Source organism: Pollachius pollachius (assembly GCF_949987615.1).
Source record: "Pollachius pollachius genome assembly, chromosome: 14".
NCBI classification, from domain to species: domain Eukaryota; kingdom Metazoa; phylum Chordata; class Actinopteri; order Gadiformes; family Gadidae; genus Pollachius; species Pollachius pollachius.
This window is the reverse complement of record NC_136947.1, coordinates 13,287,238-13,310,425: the sequence shown is the minus strand read 5'-3', so window position 1 is coordinate 13,310,425 and position 23,188 is coordinate 13,287,238. Positions and strand designations below refer to the sequence as shown.

At 46.2% G+C, this 23,188-nt stretch overlaps 1 protein-coding gene across 3 annotated transcripts in view; it reads right to left on the bottom strand.

Annotated features, from left to right (window-relative positions):
- Positions 1-4,619: 4,619 nt before the first annotated feature.
- The window catches only part of rnf220a (ring finger protein 220a), a gene marked incomplete at its 5' end in the record, with an annotated part of 143,197 nt that continues 124,628 nt past the window's right edge, over positions 4,620-23,188 (bottom strand). For 2 of the 3 annotated variants that reach the window (XM_079751691.1, XM_079751692.1), the window contains 6 exons: positions 4,620-6,822; positions 8,090-8,164; positions 11,740-11,848; positions 18,979-19,102; positions 19,297-19,352; positions 19,907-20,099. In XM_079751691.1, coding sequence (XP_079607817.1) covers positions 6,751-6,822; positions 8,090-8,164; positions 11,740-11,848; positions 18,979-19,102; positions 19,297-19,352; positions 19,907-20,099 — 629 coding nt within the window. In that variant the 3' untranslated portion in view covers positions 4,620-6,750. Of the gene's footprint in view, positions 6,823-8,089; positions 8,165-9,022; positions 9,221-11,739; positions 11,849-18,978; positions 19,103-19,296; positions 19,353-19,906; positions 20,100-23,188 lie in introns of all 3 variants that reach the window. The other variant, XM_079751690.1, reaches the window with a different exon arrangement.

Here is a 23,188-nt window from a genome sequence, read left to right as displayed (position 1 = left end):
TTCAGTATTCTCCGCTCTCTAAGCGTTTGAGTGGCTTGTTGGTTCGGGCGCATGCAAATGCATCCCATAATGAACTCCAAAGTTTGCAGGAACAAGGAGCCGGGGGAAAGATTAGTCTGCAAGGCAAACAGGGCCACGGTTGAGTTGTTCTCAGAATCCTCTTGGTCAATTTGAGCATAACTCTGTGCGTGTGTTTGCGGCGCGCTGTTGATTCAAGTTCAGACAGCGCTGCGTTCGCAAGCGTTTGAGCTGGGACGGAGCTGTACAAATATTCAAATGCCACATCCTATTCTGAGTCTTGTATTTGCTTTCCTTGAACCGTTTTCTGCACGTCTGTCTTTTTGTTCCTCTCCTTTGTGAACGTTTCCCATCAAAAGAGATCAATACATCTTGACCTCGGGGCAACAGGGGACAAGGCCACACACACACACACACACACACACACACACACACACACACACACACACACACACACACACACACACACACACACACACACACACACACACACACACACACACACCGGAGGACATGAATGAGGTATTTCTTTTCCAGATCGTGTCGCCGGCCCCTCTTTGCCGTTTAGCTTTTCTGCTGATGTTTACATTTAGTTGACAGAGAAGCAGAGGTGACTGTTCATTTCTAGACAGTGAGTTGACTATTGTAGTGTGTACTGTGACATGCACTCCGTTGAACACAACACTAGCATTCGTGGTCATTTTGTTCACTATCGAGTCACAGAGACGACCCGTTTATCCGTTAATTACGTATAGGGCTTACAGGTTGGGAGCGGTAAATCGGGGATTGAACCCAGAACGCTTATTCTGGGAGTCAATCTTTTTAAACATCCAAACTCTCCTGCTCTCTCACACACACACACACACACACACACACACACACACACACACACACACACACACACACACACACACACACACACGTTTTGCCTGGGGGTATGCTACAGATGAAAGCAGAATGTTGAAGGGGCAGAAAGGAGAGATGACACAGATAAGATGACCCCCCTCAACCCCCTCCTCGACCCTTCCCTACCTCATCATTCTCCTACTCATCTTCCCCCCCCCCCCCCCCCCCCCAAATACAGCTCATTCATTAATTAGGATAATTCACTCACAGATCATCACAAACAACAAACAGAACTGTTTTGGATTGTTATTTTTTCATTTACAGACTTATCAACGGCCTTTTTGACTCAGAGACAAATATTGAATGGTAATAAAACTTTAGGTCGCAGATTTAGTCCTAGAGTAACAATTCATGTCAATGTGTGCCTTTTGGAAAGGCTTAGAGCACAACACACTCCTTTGTTAAGTTGACCTGAACTGGACTAATTTACTTTGACGTCGTCTCCCTCTTCACACGGAAAGCGTACAACAATAACACCGTATCCAGTAACAGAGGCTTAACTATCAGCCACAAGGCAACTTATTTTAAACACCTGCCCCGTCGTATCCCATTTCTACTCTTTCAAAAGTCGCCATCTAGTGGCCGACTGCCACTACTGCAGAGCAATTTACACAATTGAGGGGGAACACCGAGGTCACGTATGCCTTTTTATATATTTATACAATCATGTATACATTTATACATGCATACATTATGTATACGAACGTCATGTTTACATTTAATATTGTATAATTTGCATGTATCTTAATTGTACAGGTAATGATATATAGATATATTTTTTTTAACAAAAACCCTATACGAAAACCCCTCTTATAGGCTGGGATAAAAATGCAATAAATTCTGGACAAAAGACACATATCTCATTGTTGCGTTTTGGAATCTTTGGGCTCTGTGCGTAATTCTCCAACCATCCTCTACTAGGCAGGGGTCCACAGGTGCAAGTTAAAATCAGACCGAAACCAAAAGCCAACGGAAGAACACCCTCAAATGACCTGACTTTCGTTGACTTTGTTGTAAAATCCCAAACGGAAATCCGGTTACAGAATGGATGAAAGACATGAATGCCTGTACACACCCCACCACACACAATAAACCATCCATGCGGTGAGGGAAGACAGGTACACATACAAATACAGAATGCAAACAAAGAACAGGTACAAGGACAGCACGACCGGGATGTATTTTTATACACTAGATTAACTTATATTAATTAATATAAGTTGTGTAATCATTTGATCACCTGCACAAACAAAAACAGTGTGACTGGCGGCAAGGTTGTGACTGAAACACACACAGACAGACAGACACACGCACATACACTTTGGTGGAGTGTGAGTACTTTGTGAGTGATCAGTCTAGCACTACAGTAGATACAGTCAGGTACAGTCCACTGCGGCAGCCCAGTACACTGCTCTTTCACCACACCTGGATGAACTCACCCACTTGTGATGTCACATGCATTTCCAAATGGCTGATCTACTTCCCCCCTTGTGGCCGGAATATGGGCCCCTTACACGCCTTGAAAAGCGCTCTAAAGTGAAAGTTATTAATACCAAGTGACACAAGGTATGAAAGCCCAGGAAACCCCCTGGTGGTCCATCCTAGCTGCCCCGCCCCTCACTGGCTTTGGGAGGGAACAAGTCATCGATGGGGTCTAATGAGCCCTGGGGAGACAGAGGGCTCGTTAGACCTCCATTTCCTGTCTCTTAAGGAAGGCGCCTCCACCATAGATTTTTTTGTAGGGAGATGTAGCGCCTCCAACTGACTCGGCAGTGACACACACATACACACACACAGACTAACACCTGCACGCGCGTGCGCGCACACACACACACACACACACACACACACACACACACACACACACACACACACACACACACACACACACACACACACACACACAAGAGGTAACACACACAGTCACACGAGGTAATACACGCACACACACTCTCATTCTTTTACACATCCACAACAGATTCTGACCAATGAGGAGAGGGCGAGAGCTCCAACGACCCGCTGTCATAACACTGCACGCTAAAGAATTGTGTGCATTGTGGACCGCCACATTGGTTACCATGGACACAAGACTGCAACGTCGGGTGCCATGAAGGTACACATGATGTGTGTTTTAGCCATTGGGTGTGTGGCGTAGTGTGTGACGCTTGTCTAGAAATAACCTGAGTGCAGAGTAGAGTGTGTGCGTGCGTGTGGATTTGTGTGTGTTAATGAAACTAGATAAAGGCTGCTGGTGACTGACACACACACACACACACACACACACACACACACACAGATAGGTATGTGTGGATGTGACAGAGCCATGTCCTATTGATCTGTCTCTTTAGCTCTGTGTGTGCGTGTGGCCAATAATGACCACATCACACTGTGCATACTCCCTCAGCAAGACATCACCAGTTTGACCTCCATCAAAATAGCTCTACCACACACACATGTGCATGCGCCGCACACAAACACAAACCTTCAGGTCCGAGGCCAAGGGGTAACTGGACCCTAACCACTGCCCCCCTGAGTTAATTGTGTGTGTGTGTGTGTGTGTGTGTGTGTGTGTGTGTGTGTGTGTGTGTGTGTGTGTGTCTCTCTCTCTCTCGTTAGCTTACTATACTGGTTAGCTTACTATAGGCACTCTCAATTATCAATTATGAATACGTCGTATAATAACTTGGCAAAAATCTCTAAGTTTGATACATTGCTTGCTTGATATGACACTTTTTAAGGGCTTTCACGTTGTCACTGAACTTGAAAATGTCTTACCGGAGTTTATTCTTTTCTTCAGGTACGTCTTGCAAGGTTCGTTTATACGGACTTGCAACAAATGTTTGGTCGTTTGCTCAAATCTACAGTTTTCGGGATTGTGGAACCCTGTGGTGACGGTCTCACACCGATTCAACAAAACTTTATTAGCATCTGATGATAATTTCCGCACTGTGGGATGCTATTAGACCAACGCCCCAACCGTTATGTTTTAAAGTTTTGGACCGAGATCTGAACCCACGAACGGATAATGGAGAAGTCTTATTGTAGTTAATTACTTTTAAAAGCTGCTGAGTTGGCACTGGCGATGTTTGGCAGGAGTTGGTCGTTAAACTGTTTTAAGCACCAAAACGATAAACAACTCCACATGCTGTCCACTAGAGGGCAATAGCGACTCTTTCAAAGCGTCTGGATTGCGAATTCACAATACTAAAATAATCCTTAATAATGTCTAATCTAAATCAACATTGACCTTATATTTTTGGATAAATTATATGGTCAACAGCAAAACATGTAAATCTAACTGCTTGGCCCAAGGTTACAAAATTAAGATTTAAACTTTTTACTTTTAACCTTTGTAGGTTGTATTAGTTTATACCAGCTTTTAACGGTTTCTGTTGTAGAGTATAATCTACATGTAGTTTCCCTCAGTCAAACTTGACTATAAGCTCGACGACTTGTAATGTATGCCTTCATGGATGTATACAAATTTGGGATTTGAGGTTCGTCATTAACCTATGGTTAAATTCCTCATTATTTTAACTTGATTCAGTCACCAATATTACCAAGCTACATTTGTAACAGTTCATCACAACCACGACCACTTACGGTATTTGAGAAGATTTATTTTTTTCATAATTTCTTACAACAATACAGACATCACAGAATACATAGTTTTACAAACACAAAGCACACCACCACCTTGCTTGCTGCTGCTGCTGTAGAGGGGCGCGAAAAACGGTCTTTACGGTGTGTATCTGAAGGTTGCCAGTCTGGCCTCAGCCATCCCCCATTTAAGCCTTAGAAAATAACCTGCCACTCATGGGTTGCCAGTTTCGAAACTTTACTTTTTTTTAATTGTATTTCTTTTTTAATTTGCAATGTGGCCATTATGAGAACCAAGGGCGTAGGAACCGGGGGGGACGGAGGGGACGTGTCCCCTCCAATATCGGAGACAGGCGCATTTGTCCCACCTAAAAATTATACCGGATCTGTCAGGTTTCCGATGTGTCCCCCCTAATGTTAAAGTCATTCCTACGCCCCTGATGAGAACAATGAGGACCAACCGATCGCTCTGGAAACAGGTAAAAGGGACAAAAGCAAGTAAATAAGAAAAAGAAAAGTTATCTAGATTATGATCCAAGCCTGTAGTTCAAACTGAGAAAGCGTGAATGGAGGTTAGCGGTATTCGTGAATGAGGTGAATTTAAACATTGCTGCTTAGCTGAATATTAACTATTTAAGAGCACCCAACCCATAATTCAGAACTTGTTTAAATCTAGGGAAACAGAAACCCTAATATTCTGTGAATCAAATCAAACTAAGATAAACCAAACAGAAAGATTTATTTTACTTTATGCTTAAATCTAGTTTAAGGGTACAATGTAGTTCCATGAAAAAAAATGTACACCATCTAAATCTTGAACGCCTAGTCTTGAGTAGTTTATTATTAAGTCTTTTTTTCTCTCGATTCCTGTACAGTGAAATACAACTTTTAACCTGGAGACAACATCTTGTTTTTTAAAAAATACAGAAGGCTTATTTTTTTTTATTTCAGCCATTTTTTCCCCAGCAAAAACGTCATTCCCCGTCCCCCAAAACTCAAACTAAAAACAGGAATTCTATATATACTTCTTTTTTTTTTCTGTGTTTGTGTCTGTTTCTTCATCGAGGCTTTGTGACTGTTTGCAGGTGTTTTGTATTTTCGTGCGTGCATGTGTGTGTGTGTGTGTACGTGTGGGAATTCTATGTTTACACCCAACATTGTAAACATACATAGACGTCTATAATACATGTGCTTGAACTGCATCATTGGAAAATTTGGTTGACTTCACTAGAACACCACAAAAGAAGAAAGAAAAGAAAGAAATAGATAGAAGGAAGTTAGGAGGAGGGGAGAGAACGAAGGAGCACTTTAAACCGCTTGTGAAGGCTTTTCCCCGTTTGGTTTTTTCCAAAAGGTCAGATTCGTTTTTTTAAGGACTTTAAGTCATGTTTTCCTCCCTTCTTTCATCTGTCCGTTTTACAGGAAGTCGGCCATCTTCTCTCCGCCCGAGCTCAAACAAAAAGAGAAGCAAAATGTCTGTCTTATCGGTCTTCCAGTCACAGGGGAGAGAAAGGTCCAGAAGTCTGTTTGTCCAGCACCGCTAAAGTGTCAACCGCACACAAACAAAATGGGGAAAAATTAACCCAACAAAACGCTGCGGTGAATTGAATTGTTCAATTGCGACTCCTCCGATTGGGTCGATGATACCGTGAAGACAGGGTCAATGACAGACACAAGAAAAAAGGCGTATCGTGTCTTGAATTTTGGGTGTCTACAAGCAAATGGTGCTCTGAAACCACTCTGGGTTAAAACTGTCTTTCAGAAAAGCAGTTTAATGTGCCCTGCGTGTAGAGGTCGAAGGTCACATTCGGAGACTGGAACAATACTGTTAGTTATCCAGATCGGCTTTTTTTTTTAGCACATTTTCATCTTCTTATGTCATTTGTAGTACTTCTGTGATTGGCTAGTCTTTAAGTGGCCGGATCTCCTAAGGGGGGGGGGCATAGGGGTTAAAGAGCAAATGGAGTCTCTGAGATGTCCAATCATCTCGTCTCCTCTGAGCATGCTCAGAAGTGCACAGTCCGCTCCCCCGCCGGCAGACAAGGGCCTCAATGACATCACTATGACATTGCAATGACGGAATCCAGGGTCGATGGTGTCATCACCGCCAGGGTCCCGACGGATGCAGGATGGGGAGTAAATCAAAGATGGCGGATGATACTGATGAAGAGCGAGGATGAGGAGGAGGAGGAGCGCAGTGGGGTAAAGGAGGACCGGACTTCTCTTTCACAAGTAGACACGTCTCAGGTCACCAGGAGAAGTGATGGTGTTGCATTGTGGGCACAGCTTCTTGTTTCCCTGAGAGAGAAACAGAGAGAGGGAGTCAGTCAGGTGAAAGATGTCTCAAACATCCTGCAGTGTAAGGCAGGTCAACAACCCAGTCACCAGTGCAAAACAGAAGCTCATCTCCCCAGAGTGACCCAAGAGTGTAAACACTCAAAGGTGTCCCTGGTATCATTCATTCACCACAGAGATCTTGGTGTCATCACGTTTTAGTACGGATGTGTACGTGTGTCTTAACCTGTCCACTACTGAGTCACTAAGTCCTAATGCAGCTCAAACCCACTGCTAGCATTTTACTACTTATCACTTTTGCTATGTTTACTGTGGGGCTTAAAACAAACACACACACACCTCCCCTCTCCCTATTTGGTTTTCAGGTCGACCCCACGCTCTATTACACTGCTTTGATTCAGTGCCATCCCATAGTAATAAAACCGCTTGGCAGGGAGTTGGAGGGGCCGGGTGGTCTCTTGGCTCCCTCCCCCTTCAACTCTGCCCCCTCGCAAACTTTCGTCTTCTAATTGCTCACTTCACTTCTCTCGTTCTCTTCAAATCGTTCTCTTGCTCCCTCCAGCAAACCACTTTTTCTATCTCCCTTTGTCCTGCTCTGTTTGTATTTTTTACCCTTTCATTCCTACCCATTTTATTTATTTCTCCTTTTTGTCTGCAAAATACCCCCCCCCCCCCCCCCCCCCCAAAAGAGAGAGGCGGAAGAGAATAAGCAGAGACAAGGAGCAGGAAGAAGAGCAGTAGTAGAAGGAGGAAGAGGAGGAGTAAAAGGGTTGGAGAAGGAGAAGGGGAGCAGGAGGAATGCTCCTCGGGGATGAATAAAGTTTGTTTTTAATAGTTTTTTAATTGAAGAGAGGGGGAGGATAAGTAAGATAAAGAAGAAGGAGGAGGCACATTAATCCCACACCTTCTTTGTGAATTGTCTCTATTGTTCAACCGTGGCTCCTTACGCTGCACTCAATACATTACACTGATAACCAGCGAAACACCCGGGGGGCTGCAGGTGTTATTAGAGAGGTGTGTGTGTGTGTGTGTGTGTGTGTGTGTGTGTGTGTGTGTGTGCGTGCGTGCGTGTGCCTGAGGCAACCCGTACAGTGGAGTTTACTAATTTAGTTTGTACAGTTGAACAGGCCTGTGAGAGCACTACATCCAAGTCTGCCCTAATCCACTATGGGCCTTTAGTGTGTGTGTGTGTGTGTGTGTGTGTGTGTGTGTGTGTGTGTGTTGCGGCTGTAAGTGTTTGCATGCGTGTGCCTGAATGTGTGTGCCTTACCAGTGTCCTTAGCCAACATTCTTCACAGTGGACATGCCAGCACTGGATAGAGGTGAGGGGCATCGTATAGGAGTCCTGTACACAGAGAGAGAGAGAGAGAGAGAGACAGAGACAGACAGAGAGAGAGAGAGAGAGACAGAGACAGACAGAGAGAGAGAGAGACAGAGACAGACAGAGAGAGAGAGAGAGAGAGAGAGAGAGAGAGAGAGAGACAGAGACAGACAGAGAGAGAGAGAGAGACAGAGACAGACAGAGAGAGAGAGAGAGAGAGAGAGAGACAGAGACAGAGACAGAGAGAGAGAGAGAGAGAGAGAGACAGAGAAACAACAGAGATGATCTGGTTAATATTCAACATCCACCTGACCCGAGCCTGAACACACCAAGGGACATCGACGAAACAACACATGTGCACCATCCCCCCCCCCCCCCCCATCTTTACCACCCCATCCCCTCAACCAGCACACACAGCAGCACCAACCACCACAAGAAACAGCCAGCAGGCAAGGAGCCAACGGCAAGGCAGTGAGGGACCGACACACCTGCAGGTCTATATATATATATATATATATATATATATGCATATATATATATCATATTTATATATTTATTAATAATCATAGATGTTTATATAAACACGCGCATCAGCAAGCACACGCACGGACACGCACGGACACGCACGGACACGGGACGGACGGTCGCCATGGACACAAGGGGGGGTGTGGGGGGCGTGGGCATGGTCAGGCCGGGCAGATCGAGATAGGGAAGCAGGCAAGAGAGAGAGAGAGAGAGAGAGAGAGACAGAGGTACGAAGAGAGAGAGAGGAGCGCTCTGCCTAGTTTTCCCCATTCATAGAAAGCAGGGCTTCTCTGAATGGTCGGTACACAGTGACGATGAAGGTGGGGGGGGGGGGGCGATGGCGAGGGTGAGCCTTACCCTCCGTAGAGGTTGTGGGAGGTGCCTCTTAATGCCGCTGCTGTAGCCTCCAATCACAACGCCCCTATACAGACAGTACAGGCCCAGGGGGAGGGATTTAGGCTGCTGCCTCCCCCCGGCCTGATTGGCCGGCGGCCGGGGCCCTGGCCACACCCCTAGGCTCTTGTTCTCAGCGCCTGATTGGATAGCAGGCTTCCTCTGCGGAAGGGAGGGGGGAGGAGGGGGGGGTGAGAGGGTGAGGAGGGCAGCCAAATGTGCCCGCTCGTCACAAACGCGCAGTTTTACGAAGCATGAGCGAACGTAGACACAAACGCAGGTACGCACACACAGAAACATCCTCGTGTGGCAATTACATAAAGGTGTGTGTGTGTGTGTGTGTGTGTGTGTGTGTGTGTGTGTGTGTGTGTGTGTGTGTGTCCAACATTGGACATATATGACGAAATGCATATATGAATACACAATGAATGTCAGTTGGACATATTTATTCAGATTTGCTGCATTGATACTGGCACATCGCTGTCACCAATCATGGTCAATCTCGTCACAGTATGGGGGGAACACACGTTGAATAAGCCTTCATTCGTTCTGATGCTTCCTTGCTTGGAAGATGGCAATAGTATTTGCCGGTTTATTATTTCCATTGGGTCCGAGAGACTACCGTTTATTGGAGAGAATCCAGTTCTACTCCTTAAATCTTAATTACTCTGATCAACTTTAAGCGTATGTGATATATGTGATATGTGACCCAACTGATTCCGGTTCTCCGGTCTGAATGACTGTTGTTCCCCGTGGTGAACAGTAGGTGGGGGTAGATCTCCACCAAATGACATGCTTTCAGAAACCACGAGACCAGATGAAGACAGATGTCAATCACAAGCTACTCAGCCAAGCCAGGGATAAGGGACAAGACAACATATTTCCACAACACAAGGATGGACACTTAAAACTGACCACATCAACATCCACCATCTCTCTGTGCGCGATTTGTAAGTCTGTAGTTAACCTACAGAGGCCTAGCGTTTCACAGAGGAGGCCAGTCTAAGAAGTGTGTGTCTTCGTGTGCGTGTGTGTGGAGGAAATGTGAGTTTGACTTACATGTAGTTAGCTACACTTGTGAGGGAGTAAGTGTGTACATTTTCAGTGTGTGTGTGTGTGTATGTGTGTGCATGTGTTTCTGTCTGTATATATGAATGTGTGACGATGCATGTATTTTTAAGAACGAGTATGTCTGCAAAAATCATGTTTACTTTTACGCAGTCATGCTGCACATTCAGTGTTTGCCTGAGAGTTTACGCTTATGCGCTAGTGTGGGTGCGCGTTTGTGCGCGCACACACGAGAGACGCGACAGTGACGGATGAGCACAGCAGCCCGGTGTGTCTGGTGAGGGGGTAAGGAGGGGGAGGAAGAGTGGGGGGGAGACACTGAGTGATCGATCGGCGCGCCCCGCCCTCCGGGTAACCTCAGGCTCCTGGCGACCTTTGGGAAGCGCAGGCGGCGGTAATTATACACACACACACACACACACACACACACACACACACACAAAGAGAGTTCTGCAGTCTTCTATGGTGGCAGCCTGACAGTGGGGTGATTTCTGTGTTTTAAATAAAGATGGGATGCGGCGATCGCCTAAACGGAAGAGGAAATTGAAAGAAGCGAGAAACGAGAGGAGCTCAGGTGGTTCCCTAGACTCGCGCGGAAAATATCGACCGAGACGTCGTCGATAACGGACATGCAGAGTCATGTGATCGGTCGTCAATACCAGCCATGAGCTGGTATTGCTTTCGCTTGTCGGCTTGTCAACGGCTAATTCCCTGAAATGGCAAAAAGATGGTTTCCGTCATATCACCCGAATCTGCCGTTAAACACTGTCCTGTGGTGTTGGGGTAAAGTAATGCACCACCCATCCCCTTGACAACCCATAACAACCAAGCTCATCAGTTGTGTGGTCAACACGACACCCGCCACCCACAAGACTGTGTGGTGATTGTTTGCCGAATGGGAGAACGACACAAGAACCGAACACTGGAGCGAGAAGGAGGAGGAGGAGGAGGAGGAAGCCATGCCATAAGCAACTGTCACACACCAACGTTGTCGTACACCAAACGCAAAGATGGCAACAGAACAAACTCAATGTGCACCACGCTGGCCGGGTCCAACCACATGACCCCACCAGGAGGAGACCGGGGTGGAAGGGGTGTTTTGATGGCGGGGGCCATGTGGTGGTGACACGCAATTGCAACACATCGCAGAGCCAACATGGAGGTGGATCTGTCCCAAACAATACGGATGGAGATTATAAAGTCTCAGAAAGGCTTGAGATACAAATGGGGGGGGAATATGATGGAAGTGGGTATAACGGGTCTAGGTAGAGACATCCATTGTTTTACTCCCAAAAGGTTAGCTTGGGTATTGGCGGTGGACTAAATATGTCCAGCACCTTAATAGTTCCACTTGACCAAAATCCAGTATGACTGAGGTCACTTACACAAGAGTTCATAAATTGGGACAAATATTTATTATTGTTACCATTCAAACATTTACATATAGTTTACATTTTAAATAAAAAAAATAAAAAAGTAAGTTGGCCCCCGTGTCTAAAGGAGCTCTCTTTACTTCAACCCGTATGTTCCAATGAATATCCGTTGGTATTATGTAAATGAGCAACATCATGACGTTGGTGATTGGTCGGTTCATTTGAGTGGGCGGTCCTTACCATGCAGATGAGACACTTGTAGCGGTCTCCCCTGAGGATCTGCTTCTCCAGCTCTCTGATGCGAGCCTTCAGGGCCTCCAGCGTAGTGGCTGTGGAGTCCTCTGTTACTCTGGGGGAGGGGGGGGGAGAAATGTATCAGTTGGGCTCTGGTTGTTCCTGTGAAATTCCGCACTTGTGGTATTTTGTTTTCAACTAAGACGTATTCTTTTGACTTCAAGCAGTCTGTAAGCCAAGAGCACACATGTACGATTGCTTTCACTTTTGTCAGCATTACATACCTATCTATTATTTCCCATGGAGACGGTTTCCCGTAGTGGTTCATGGTAAAAGCACGTTTGTTAATATGAATCATTATGGGCCAACATGACTTCATAAACCCAACCTTCTGCAATGCGTTCTCACTGTTGTGTTAATTCTGCCAGTCCAAAGGTGAAAACCTCAGCTGAACTTCCACGGAAACCAACATCTCTATTTACAGGCGGATCCCCCTCCAGCCTCACGACTGATTCCTCTTGTTCTTGAATCTGTCTTTCCTCCTCTCATTCAGCCATGATCGTCTCGTTCCTTCTACCCCTCTCTGGTCACCCGCCACCATTCCCCCCTCACCTCCAAACAGCCCAAGATTAACGCGTGACACAAACGCCTGTTTAACACAGTCTCCAACAGTATGTCAAGCCGCCATCGCTCAAATCAATAGGGCCGCCGCACCGACGCTACAACCACTGATGAGGAGGAAGGTGATGATGATGATTTGGCGGTGAATGGTGAAGCTCAAAGCGGAGCCCCGTTGTTTATAATAGACTTTCCATTCCCCTCTCAGCTGGAAAACAGGGTTGTGTGTGTGTGTGTGTGTGTTTATGGTGATGTGGTCATTTCACAGCCTGATAGGTAGCTGATCGATGGTATTGATTGGATGAGTAAGGACACAAGGGGGGGGGGGGGGGTTTAGAGGACAGCCATATAAGTGCTGGTCTTACTTGTGTGTGTGTGTGCAAACGTGTGTGTATGTGTGTAAAGGCATGTAGTATGGATTCCTCATGAATCTATGTATTTCTGGGGAATACATACGGTGGAATTAAACATGACGATTTTGATTGTGTTTTAGTCACCAATATCAGTTTTTCATCCCAGCATTGATTGTGAATATGGTGCATACGGTTAATTAATTATGTTTATTCATTTTACTTTCATGACCAAATATATCTATAGAGATGTGCGGTGCCCATTTTGGTTATCCCACCATGGATACCCATGATGCACCCTGATGTCTCCATCCCAGGGCATTCTTTGATGGCCCCTCCCACCCTGCATGCAGTAAACTCACTTCCCTTTCCCTTATTAGCAGCAAGCTTGTAAAAAGCCATTTAGCCTTGATTAGCTTCGTAGCTTATAAAGTAGCCGTCAATGGACTTTTTAACAGAGCCAGGCTCAGCTTGTCCCTGAAACAAGACTGTCTATACTTTTTTAACTGGCAAACAGTAAATATTTCTTACACTAAACTCTACTGAAACACCCTGCTCTATATGGTGGGTCTTTAATACCTTGTCCAAAGTAATTTTACAGAAAGGGGAAAGAGGAACCCTGAGGTTATAAACGTCTGTCAATATCCACCTTTCAGAGTCCATTCCAACCTCCATCCTGTGCCTCTGATGAATATTAATTTAGCCTTGCGGATTTATGCTAATTCCCCAACGCCATAAACATATGTTTATTGCATGCGTTTATTTAGAGTGCTTGATCATATGTACAGTCACATATGTACAGACAGTTTGAAGTATTTGTAAGTATTTTTTGTTGCAACCGCAAAAACTGCTTTCATTTATTGTCACCTTGGGAACAGGACTAAAGCTAGAACCTGACAACAGCCAGTAAAACAAATGAAGTTACGTCCAATGATTCCAAAACACCACGATATATGCTGGCGTGTTTCTCTTTTGACGATAAAAAAAAGTAGTTGCGTGCCCAAAACTTCTAATAAATACCCAGGTTTTACAACTCTCCCTGCTCCACAACTCATAAAACAACTTGACAACAACTGCGAGGTGTAGTTTCCACAACTGGGCCGGCGAGTTTTACTCCCAGCGGGCATTGGGGGGCGAGATATGTTTTCTTGAACGGAGCTCCCACAGCTATAATTCCTGATTTGATCGGAAAAAAAAGTCTCTTTCCCCACTCTTATCCCAAGCACCGGCTTTTAAGTGTGAAGTAAACTAATAATCCGGGTTTGATTTGCGAGGCTATGAATCCATATATATTACTAGTGTGTGGTCCCTACGCATAACATCTACACTGCGGCGGAGTCTGGGAGGTGAGGCTCTGGTCGGAGCATAAGTCAAAGTGGCCAACTGGAACTTCTTCAAATCGATCGTTCCCACCGGCTATGTTTTAGAGTCCCTTGCGTTTTCTTGCATCGGGCGCTTCACGTGTACCTCTCACTCGGCCGAGGGTATATGCAGCCCGGATACTGATATCAGGAAGCTTAAAAGGGTCAAAGGTCCCTCCCAGTGTTGCCTATACATCACAGCCGGAACGTTGTGAAACTAGTGCTAATTCTCCTGGTGATTTTAACACATTCCTAGTCGGTGTATCCACGCTTAACTGTCACTATTTGCTACATCCGATGTGTTAAAGTAGAAAGAATAAAAACAGGGAATAACACGGAAAATGAAAGAAGTGAAGAACAAAAAAAAGTAGACAAAAGGAAAGAAAGAGGGAGAGAAAAAACTAAAGGAGCAGAAATGAATCAAGGAAAGAAAAAAGGTAATTGAAAAGAAGCAGGACAAATGAAACGCAGGGTGAGGGAGAGAGAGAGAGCAAGCAAGCGTGCGAGCGAGCTAGAGATACATAGAGCGAGGGAGAGGCAGAGACAGACAGATAGATGGCTCTTCCTCCCCTCCGTTTAGCGCTCCGTCCCCAGCGCGCACAGGGGCCATTTCTCATTTCTCCAGTGTGTGCGTCAGTGGGGTTGTGTGTGTGTTTCTGTGTTGGTGTGTTGGTGTGTGTGCGGGTGAAGACCCCCGCCATCCGTCTCAATCAGCCCTGTGTCTTAATCTACTGTCCACCTTCATGGGCCTCACACACACACACACACACACAGATATAAACATGTACGTGGGCACGCGCATGTGTGAGCCATTTTGGCAGCTTTTTTTTAAAAAAAAATTTACACATTGAAGTTTCCTGGCCACCAGAGACAGTATGGTTTGAGAGAACAATGGTGAGTGAATGTGAGAGAGCGACAGAGAGAGTGAGAGTGAGGGAAGGAGCGAGAGCTAGAGAGAGCTAGCGGCAGCAGAGATCCAGCTTCACGACGTCCAAATTGAGGACAGATTCAATTATTTGCAGAAGCCACATGGAAAGCGCTCGACATTGTTCCGGCTGGAGCATCGCATTTGGCAGCAATCGCATTGGAGGGCCCATTTATCTTAGAGGGGAAAGAGCATCCGTGTGTGTGCATGCTTGTGTGAGAGTGCACGTGAGCTCATTTATCTTCAGGGGAATGAGTGTGTGATGTGAGACAATGTGTGTGTGTGGGAGGGGACCAGATCATTACCCATCTGGGATCAGAGAGCGAGTGAGTGAGAGAGAGCAAAAGAGAGAGAGAGACAAAGTGAAGGAGAGCGGGACAGAAAGATTTCACTAAAGCATGCATGCTCAAAAAAAAAGCTACACACACACACACACACACACACACACACACATACCGTCAACGTAACAAAAGGAGACAAATCTCGTTTTCATTTGGGGGCTCCAGCGGCCAGCCGAGTCCCCCCACCCCCACCCCAGGAAAACGCGCGTGGCATTTACGGCGGGAGGTGAATTGTTTACGGGCCCCCATCCCCCGGTCCCCAACCGCTGTTTGTTCCAATGCAATCATTCAGCGTTCAGCCGCCCCTCTTTACACCGACACTTGGATTAAAGCTGGGCAGGTCGGAGAAGACCTACCCCCGCATTCAATATCCCCGTTCCTCACCCATCTCGGGCCCCCCGGCACTGTCGCCGGGCATCTACGTCAGCGTTAACGTCGGGGAAGATAACGGAAAAGATTTAGTTCAATGAAAATGTATTTTTACGAAAAGCGGTTCCGGTGTAGTACGAGTCAAGAGTACGAGTTTTTTGTTTTAAACATATTTTCCGCCTTTTCCCCTTACTATCAAATGACAGATAATATAAAAAAATAAGCCACACCGTGCCCTACAATTGTATCCTCTGCTGAACTTTGACCCGAGAACAAACCGCCAGGAAAAACGTTGAGCTAACAGCTGAGCTTTACGATCTGACCAAACGGGAATCTAAAACGTCATTTTTCTTTTTGTCTGATTGAGTTAAACTGAGCAACCGGCGAAGTGATGTGGACTGAGCACCCATCACCCTCAGGACGGCTAGACACAGGCCAGACGGGATAAACCCTTTCCAAAAAATTACGTCTTTGTTTTGCACATGTGTGTGTAAGTGTTTTTCCATGGCGGACGAAGACTTTTGTTTGAATTGTGTCGTTAAGCATCTGTCAGTGATTCATCCTTCAGACTGCCATAGTGTGTGTGTGTGTGTGTGTGTGTGTGTGTGTGTGTGTGTGTGTGTGTGTGTGTGTGTGTGTGTGTGTGTGCGAGAGAGAGAAAGCAAATGTGTGTGTGTTGTAGCGAATCAATCCAAGTTGTCGGACCGCTGTCTCTGTACTTAGCAACACTGACCTGCCTTGTCTTGATCTCTCCCCCCCCACACACACAATTGATCACACCACAGAGAGCGACTGATCAAATGCATCTCCTTGCTCAGCAAACACCCCCCCCCCCCCCCCTTCCCCCCCCTTCCCCCAACGGTCGTGTCACCGATCAATAAACTTCAAGCAGCTCTGGTGATTCGTCCGTTAGCTTCGGTGGTGATATTTAATATGTGGGACACACACACACACACACACACACACACACACACACACACATGGATTCATTTAAATGAAGCATTTACTGAAGCAGGCTTTGCAAAATGGTGGAGAGGACTAAGACAGAAAGAAAGAAAAATAAATAAATAAAGGTTACAATGACAGAAACGTTGAGCATGATTTGTTAAAGCCATGCTTCAATGCTATTATCCTCAGTGGTAGAGCTTAGCCCGAGCAACGGACTTGAGGGAGCGAATAAAAGACAGAGGTACACAAAAAACGATCCATTCTCTCTGGGGTCCTGCAACGAGGCCAGGTTGATCCCAGGCCCCCACAAAAAATATCTTCAGGCAAGGGAGAAAACCCATGACCCCACTTTGTTAGACAAGAGTAGCAGGTCTATGTCTGCACGCAAGAGTGTGTGTGTGTGTGTGTGTATGCAGGAGTGTGTGTGTGTATGCGTGGGTGTATTTGTGTATGCAGGAGTGTGTGTGTGTGTGTGTGCAGAGTAATTGAACAGGGGCAAAAGGACAGGGGGAATATGCCAGACATGCAGAAGCAAGCAATCAACCAAATTCCTTTTTTTTGTCACCCCGCACACCCAAATTCTCCCTCTCTCTCGCCCCGTCGTTCTGAGGCTCTCCCCCTATCTCTCTCGCCCGTCTCTGGCGGTGCTCTGACCCCCATTACCCATGCAGGGGACAAGGTGTGGATGTGTGTGAGAGATTGTTTTCTCTGGGCAGAATATGAATGAGCACATGGAAATGAGGGGAATTAGGGAGTGCTGGCCTTTCCCCACACACATACACACACACCCACACACACTTCCCTCTAATGGAATGGCGAAAGTGTCTGCATATGCAGCTACATGTGTATTTGTGTAAGGAGAGAAAGCGTGCGTGCGTGGGAGATGATTTGTCTAGGTGAGCCCGTGTGTGTGTGCTTGTGTGTGTGTGATAATTGGTCTAGGCCGGAAAGTGCGTGCGAGAGAGTTTCTGATTGTGTGTGAGTTTTGAGTGTGTGTAAGCGTGTGTCTGTGTGATGATCTGTCTAGGTGTGTGTGTGTGTGTGTGTGTGTGTGTGTGTGTGTGTCCGAGAGAGACAGGTTTGAGTGTGTGCGCATACGCATGCGTGTCGGACGATTTGTCTAGGCAAGTGTGTGTGCGTCAGCTTGTGTGACTTTCAAGTGTGTGTGCGAGCATATAGGAGTGTGACAAATATGCCGGTGGGGCCCTAAACATGGATTAATCCGGGCCCTGGCTTGAATAATGGGACCTCATATGAGCAGTCAACCTGGGGGCCCACCCCCCGACGCCCGTCTCCCTGGCCATGCCTCAGCGGGCGGTGCCGCTTAGCTCTAGATTTGTAGCCCCACTCTTTCTGCAGCGATCAGGGCGTGGAGGACGGACATAAGGGCTCGGGGGGCATGAGGCATAAGGGGACGTGATGGACGTCTTCTTTGTGGTGGAGCGGGGGGGGGGGGGGAGAGCTGAGGCTTCCATCGTTGATGGAAAATACAACGTTTTGGGATAAGGATTTGATTGGAAGGCTCTTTCGTGCTAGACAATGAGGTGCAAGAGGCAAAGCAAGTAAGGCGTTGAACTTGGTATTTAAGTATTGACGGCGAGTTACATTCATTACTTGATGTATTTTGAAGTATTTAGGTAAGAATATAGTAAATATTTGTACTAAACAATGCTGTGTTGATCGATGAAAACACTCACTGTTCAGCTAAACTAAAATACACTTCTCTATTCATTCAACAATCATCGACTGCTGTCTCTGGTCAACTGAAATGACATTGCTATAATTCTATACTAGCCTTCCTCGTTGTGCGCTAGGCTAGCAGCACTTGTAGGGCCCATCTGAAGGCTTTCTGAGGATTCTTATTTGAACATTGCCTCTGTGCGATGTTTCATTCAACAGACTACCTGTGTGTTCACGGTGTGTGTGTGTGTGTTCACGGTGTGCGTGTGTTCACCGTGTGTGTGCGTCCCAATTAAGGATTCCAAGCCAGCTCTCAGCTCAGACAGACGACAACTGCAGAGAAGATCAATACCAAGAGACCCACCCTGTCTTGTCACACACACACACACACACACACACACACACACCTGACTAAATGCATCATTTATGACCTCTCCAGAAGGCAACTCTCATACTAGTAAGAAAACTCATCAGAAAGTCATAGGGTTTGGCTGTTTGTGTGTGCATGTGTGTGTGTGTATCTGTGGTCTGATGTGATTATAGAGTGATGAGTGATTTTCTCTCCCACTTTTTCTTTTACTATGGTGTGTGTGTGTGTGTGTGTGTGTGTGTGTGTGTGTGTGTGTGTGTGTGTGTGTGTGTGTGTAACCTACTTTTCGATCTCGCTGTTTTTACAGGTTCGCGGCACGGAGGAGGACGAGGATGAGGAGCAGGAGGAAGAGGAGGGTGCGTTGGGGTCTGCCTTGCTGCTCTCACCGTTGCTCGTCGACGGCATCTCTGGAGACACGAGGAGAACGGTGGTTTGAGGGACATTCACATCATACACACTATGTGTTTCTCAACTGCCGAACACACCGAAAAGGGTGGCGCAACAAGCCATTTGGGAAGGAGTAACAATTGCACAAAACTTTTAACTCGCAACACTCTTACATTTATTACATTTGGGTCTTCACGTGTGTGCTGTGACTCACCGTCGCTGGCCCATTTGGAGAACTCTGGCGTTATTCTGGTAGTAGGCATCCCACCGCTGTTACATTCAGAGAGGAGAGAAAGGTTAGGGACTAAAGACTGCAACTCCCAAAACATCAATTTAACAAGTTAGTTATGGTAGGGTGACGCTTTGGGTTATCTATACACATAACACATTAAGGACACACAAGGATAAAGTAACAATTCAAATCACAACAATATACCAGAAAGACATATCTTGGTGTCATCATTAAATACAAATCTATTAATAAACCCTGATATCAAACTTAAGCCTAGCGTACCTGTGCATGCTACGCCAGGCAACACTATATATGTACTTGAGCACGCTACACTATATATGTACTTGAGCATGCTAGGCTACACTATGTTCTTGAGCACTCTACGCTAGGCTACACCACAGACGTACTTCAGCATGCTACGCTAGGCTAAACTATATATTTACTTGGGAACGCTACGCTTTTCTACACTATACACTACTTGAGCACGCTACGCTAGGCTACACTATATACATACTTGAATATGCAGGGCTGTGTATTTGAACACGCCACGCTAGGCTACACTATAGAGGTACGCACTAAACTATAGACGTACTTGAGCACGGCGCCCCTCAGCGCCTCCCTCTCGCGGGCCTCGCCCTGGTCCTCGCCGGCCCCGGAGCAGGGGATGACGTCGGCCTCGGTGTACTGGGCCTTGCCGTACTCCAGCGTGTCGTCTCCGTCCACGTCCAGGTCGCCGTCGCTGTCCGCCGCACTCTCCTTGGTGCCGCACACCACGAAGCCCGTTCCTGAGGGCGAGAGAGGCAGGGAGAGGGCCGGAGAGAGAGACGGGGGAGAGAAGGAAGGAGAGCGAGAGCAGGAGGAGGGGAGAGGGATAAGGAAGGAGAAAGACATTGGTTGGAACACATTTTTTTATATATTGCAGTCATTTAGGACAATAAGTCGTCATTAGTTTTTTTTTTAGTTAATTGAAAAAAATAAACATTGATTTGTTGTGAAATTGTGTGTAGAATATAACGAATTCAGTTCAATCAAGTGCCATTTCAGACGTTTTACCCTGTATATTAACCCACATATTAATTGATTTAAGCTCTTTCAATTTCGATCATCGATGGAATAATAGTGTATTATTGTTAAGAAAGACAAGAGAAGAAAGGTGGGTGGGGAGGGATTGAGCGAGCAAGGAAGGAGGGCTGTGGAGTAGTGGGGGGGGAGTGAGTAGGGAGGGTAGATGTGACCTGATGAAGATGGACATGTGAGCCATCCATCTTCACTCTGTGCATGTGTGTGTGTGCGCCTGAGTGTGTGTGTTTGTGGCACTTCCATAAACCCTGAGATGAACGCCCAGACAAACTCTTACCGCTGCCTGACTTCCCCTTTCAGCTCCACTTAGCAACACCAGTGTGTGTGTGTGTGTGTGTGTGTGTGTGTGTGTACACGCGCATCACTTTGAAGGCATCGTCCATCTCTGGTGCGTGTTTGTGCAACTGTCTGTCCTTCTGTCACTTACCCCATGTCTCAGAGTGTGTGTGTGTGTGTGTGTGTGTGTCTCTATCACTTACTCCCTGTCTGTCCAACCATGTGTAGGTAACTGATTTTCTTTGTACTTGTCTATTCAATCACACAATGACGTGCATGTTCGTGTGTGTGAGTTTTGCTCTAGTCATAGCCTTGACGAACCTGACAGCCATGAAATTCACACCTGTCCCCCGACATCCCTCCAACGTTCCCACGTATGTCTACAGAGAGCGACCCTCACACCAAAACAAATGGAACGAGCACAGCGCTACATGCCATGATGACACACGCTGCGCTTCACGCTAGAACATCAACCACGATCCCGTGCTCCAGAACCCTCCTCTTCTCCTTCGGCCTGATCAGAGTGCAATTCATCCCCTCTCCGTAAGAATCCGTAATGGTCCAAATGGAGAGAGAGATGGAGGCAGACAGAGAGATGGCTGGAGAAAGAGACAGAGACACAGAGAGAGAGACAGAGGCAGAGACAGAGATGGTGATAAAGAGATGCAGAGACGGTGAGAGAGAGAGAGAGAGAGAGAGAGAGAGAGAGAGAAAGACAGAGACAGTGATAGAGACGCAGAGAGAGAGAGGGTCTGACAGGCATTACTATAAAATGGGATAGCAGTGCGGTTGTAATACGCCGCTAATGTCGGGGCCCCACCTCCAACAGGCCCCTGGTTTTTAGCGATCCAATAAAAAAGGGCCCTTTACCTTTTATTTGGTCCCGGTGGCGGTGGCAGCGGGGGACGCGGCTCGTAACATAAACCCCAACCCCGCGGTAAACGGCAACTATGGCCCAGAGGGCAGTATTAAGGCCGTATGGCTGTGACGAGCGTTAACGCCAAAGAGATATAATATATAGCAGAGGGAGCATATCCCAGCATATTGGTGGATCATGCTCCCTTCTGCTTTTTAATATCTCCATGTCGTTAACAGACCTTCTTTATTACAAAAATGTCATAAGTAGAGAGCAGATTTCAGAATATTGGTGTATTGTGGTTCCTCTACTTAACATACACCTGCTATATTATACATATTTTAAGTAGAGGGAGCATATTATATCATATGGATGAATTATTAGAGTTGCTAATGCTAAGATAACTTATTTTCTATATATAGTTACACCGGCATGATCGTTTTGCAATATAACAACTGTACTCCGAGTACAGATGTAATTCAATTATACAATGTTGAGTTTCTGTCTCGAGTGCTAATGCAAGTCTACGCTCAGATTAGGGGCTGTGCTACCCACAATGCACTAGGGGTGGGAGAAGCTGTAAGACACGAGAGTGACGGGCTGTGAATTGCAGAGCGTTTCATCAGCCAAGCGGCAAATGGGCGGTTCGAGACAACCCGCTCGCTAATGTGAGAGGGAGGGGGAGCGAGAGAGAGAGAGACGGGTCTGAGGTGGAGAGAGGAGGAGATCGTTGGTAATCAAATCAATGGATCGAAATATGGATCCTGTGGCCGGTTGGTGACAACAGCAAGTGGAATTTAACTTTCAGACTATTGCTACGGACAGGGAATAAATCTTGATCGTGCACAGAAGGTTCAAAGTTCGATTAAAAAATTGTTTATCAAATCAATTTCGTACCTTAATGTCTAATGAACAGCTTTTTATTATTGATCCTAAACTGGTAAACGACCACAAGTCTACGGCCTGGAAAACCAACAAAGGTTTGAGACGTGAATTGGACAGTGGAAATCTGAGAAGTGACAGTTGCTACGGTCCATCCGTATCACCTGATGGGTAGATATGTATGGACGTTACGGGGTCTTACAGGCGTGCGGTCGTCCGTGTGCACACGCACACACTTGGTCTTTCCCTCCGGTGTGTGTGTGTGCTTGAGTGCACGCTAGTGAACATGCCGTGCGACTATCTGTCCCTCTAAGCAGTGTTGGCAGGCCAATCTAATCTAGCCAGCGAAAGGTCAGAGTCACTTTAACTGCCTTTCACTCACAGTGCACACTGCCACACACACACACACACACACACACACACACACACACACACACACAGACAAAATGCCCCACACAGACACTGACACACACAAACACAACCATGCTCTTCCAGTTCCTCCACCCATTCCCTCTTTTAAGCTTATTTAACCCTTGGATTCCTCCTTTCCTTTCCCTCTTTCTTCTGTCGATATTCTTCCCTCCATCTCACAATACATCCACTGTTATTTTCTTATTCTACTGCTTTTCTCTAAGGACTTTCCAGAGTTTAAACTCTTTTTGTCCCATTATCTGACTACATAGTTATTATTTACTATTAAATAAAAGGCACCACATCCCCATGGTGTGTTTCTCACTGGTAAGTTAGTATTAAACAATTATACATAGCAAATTGAGCATA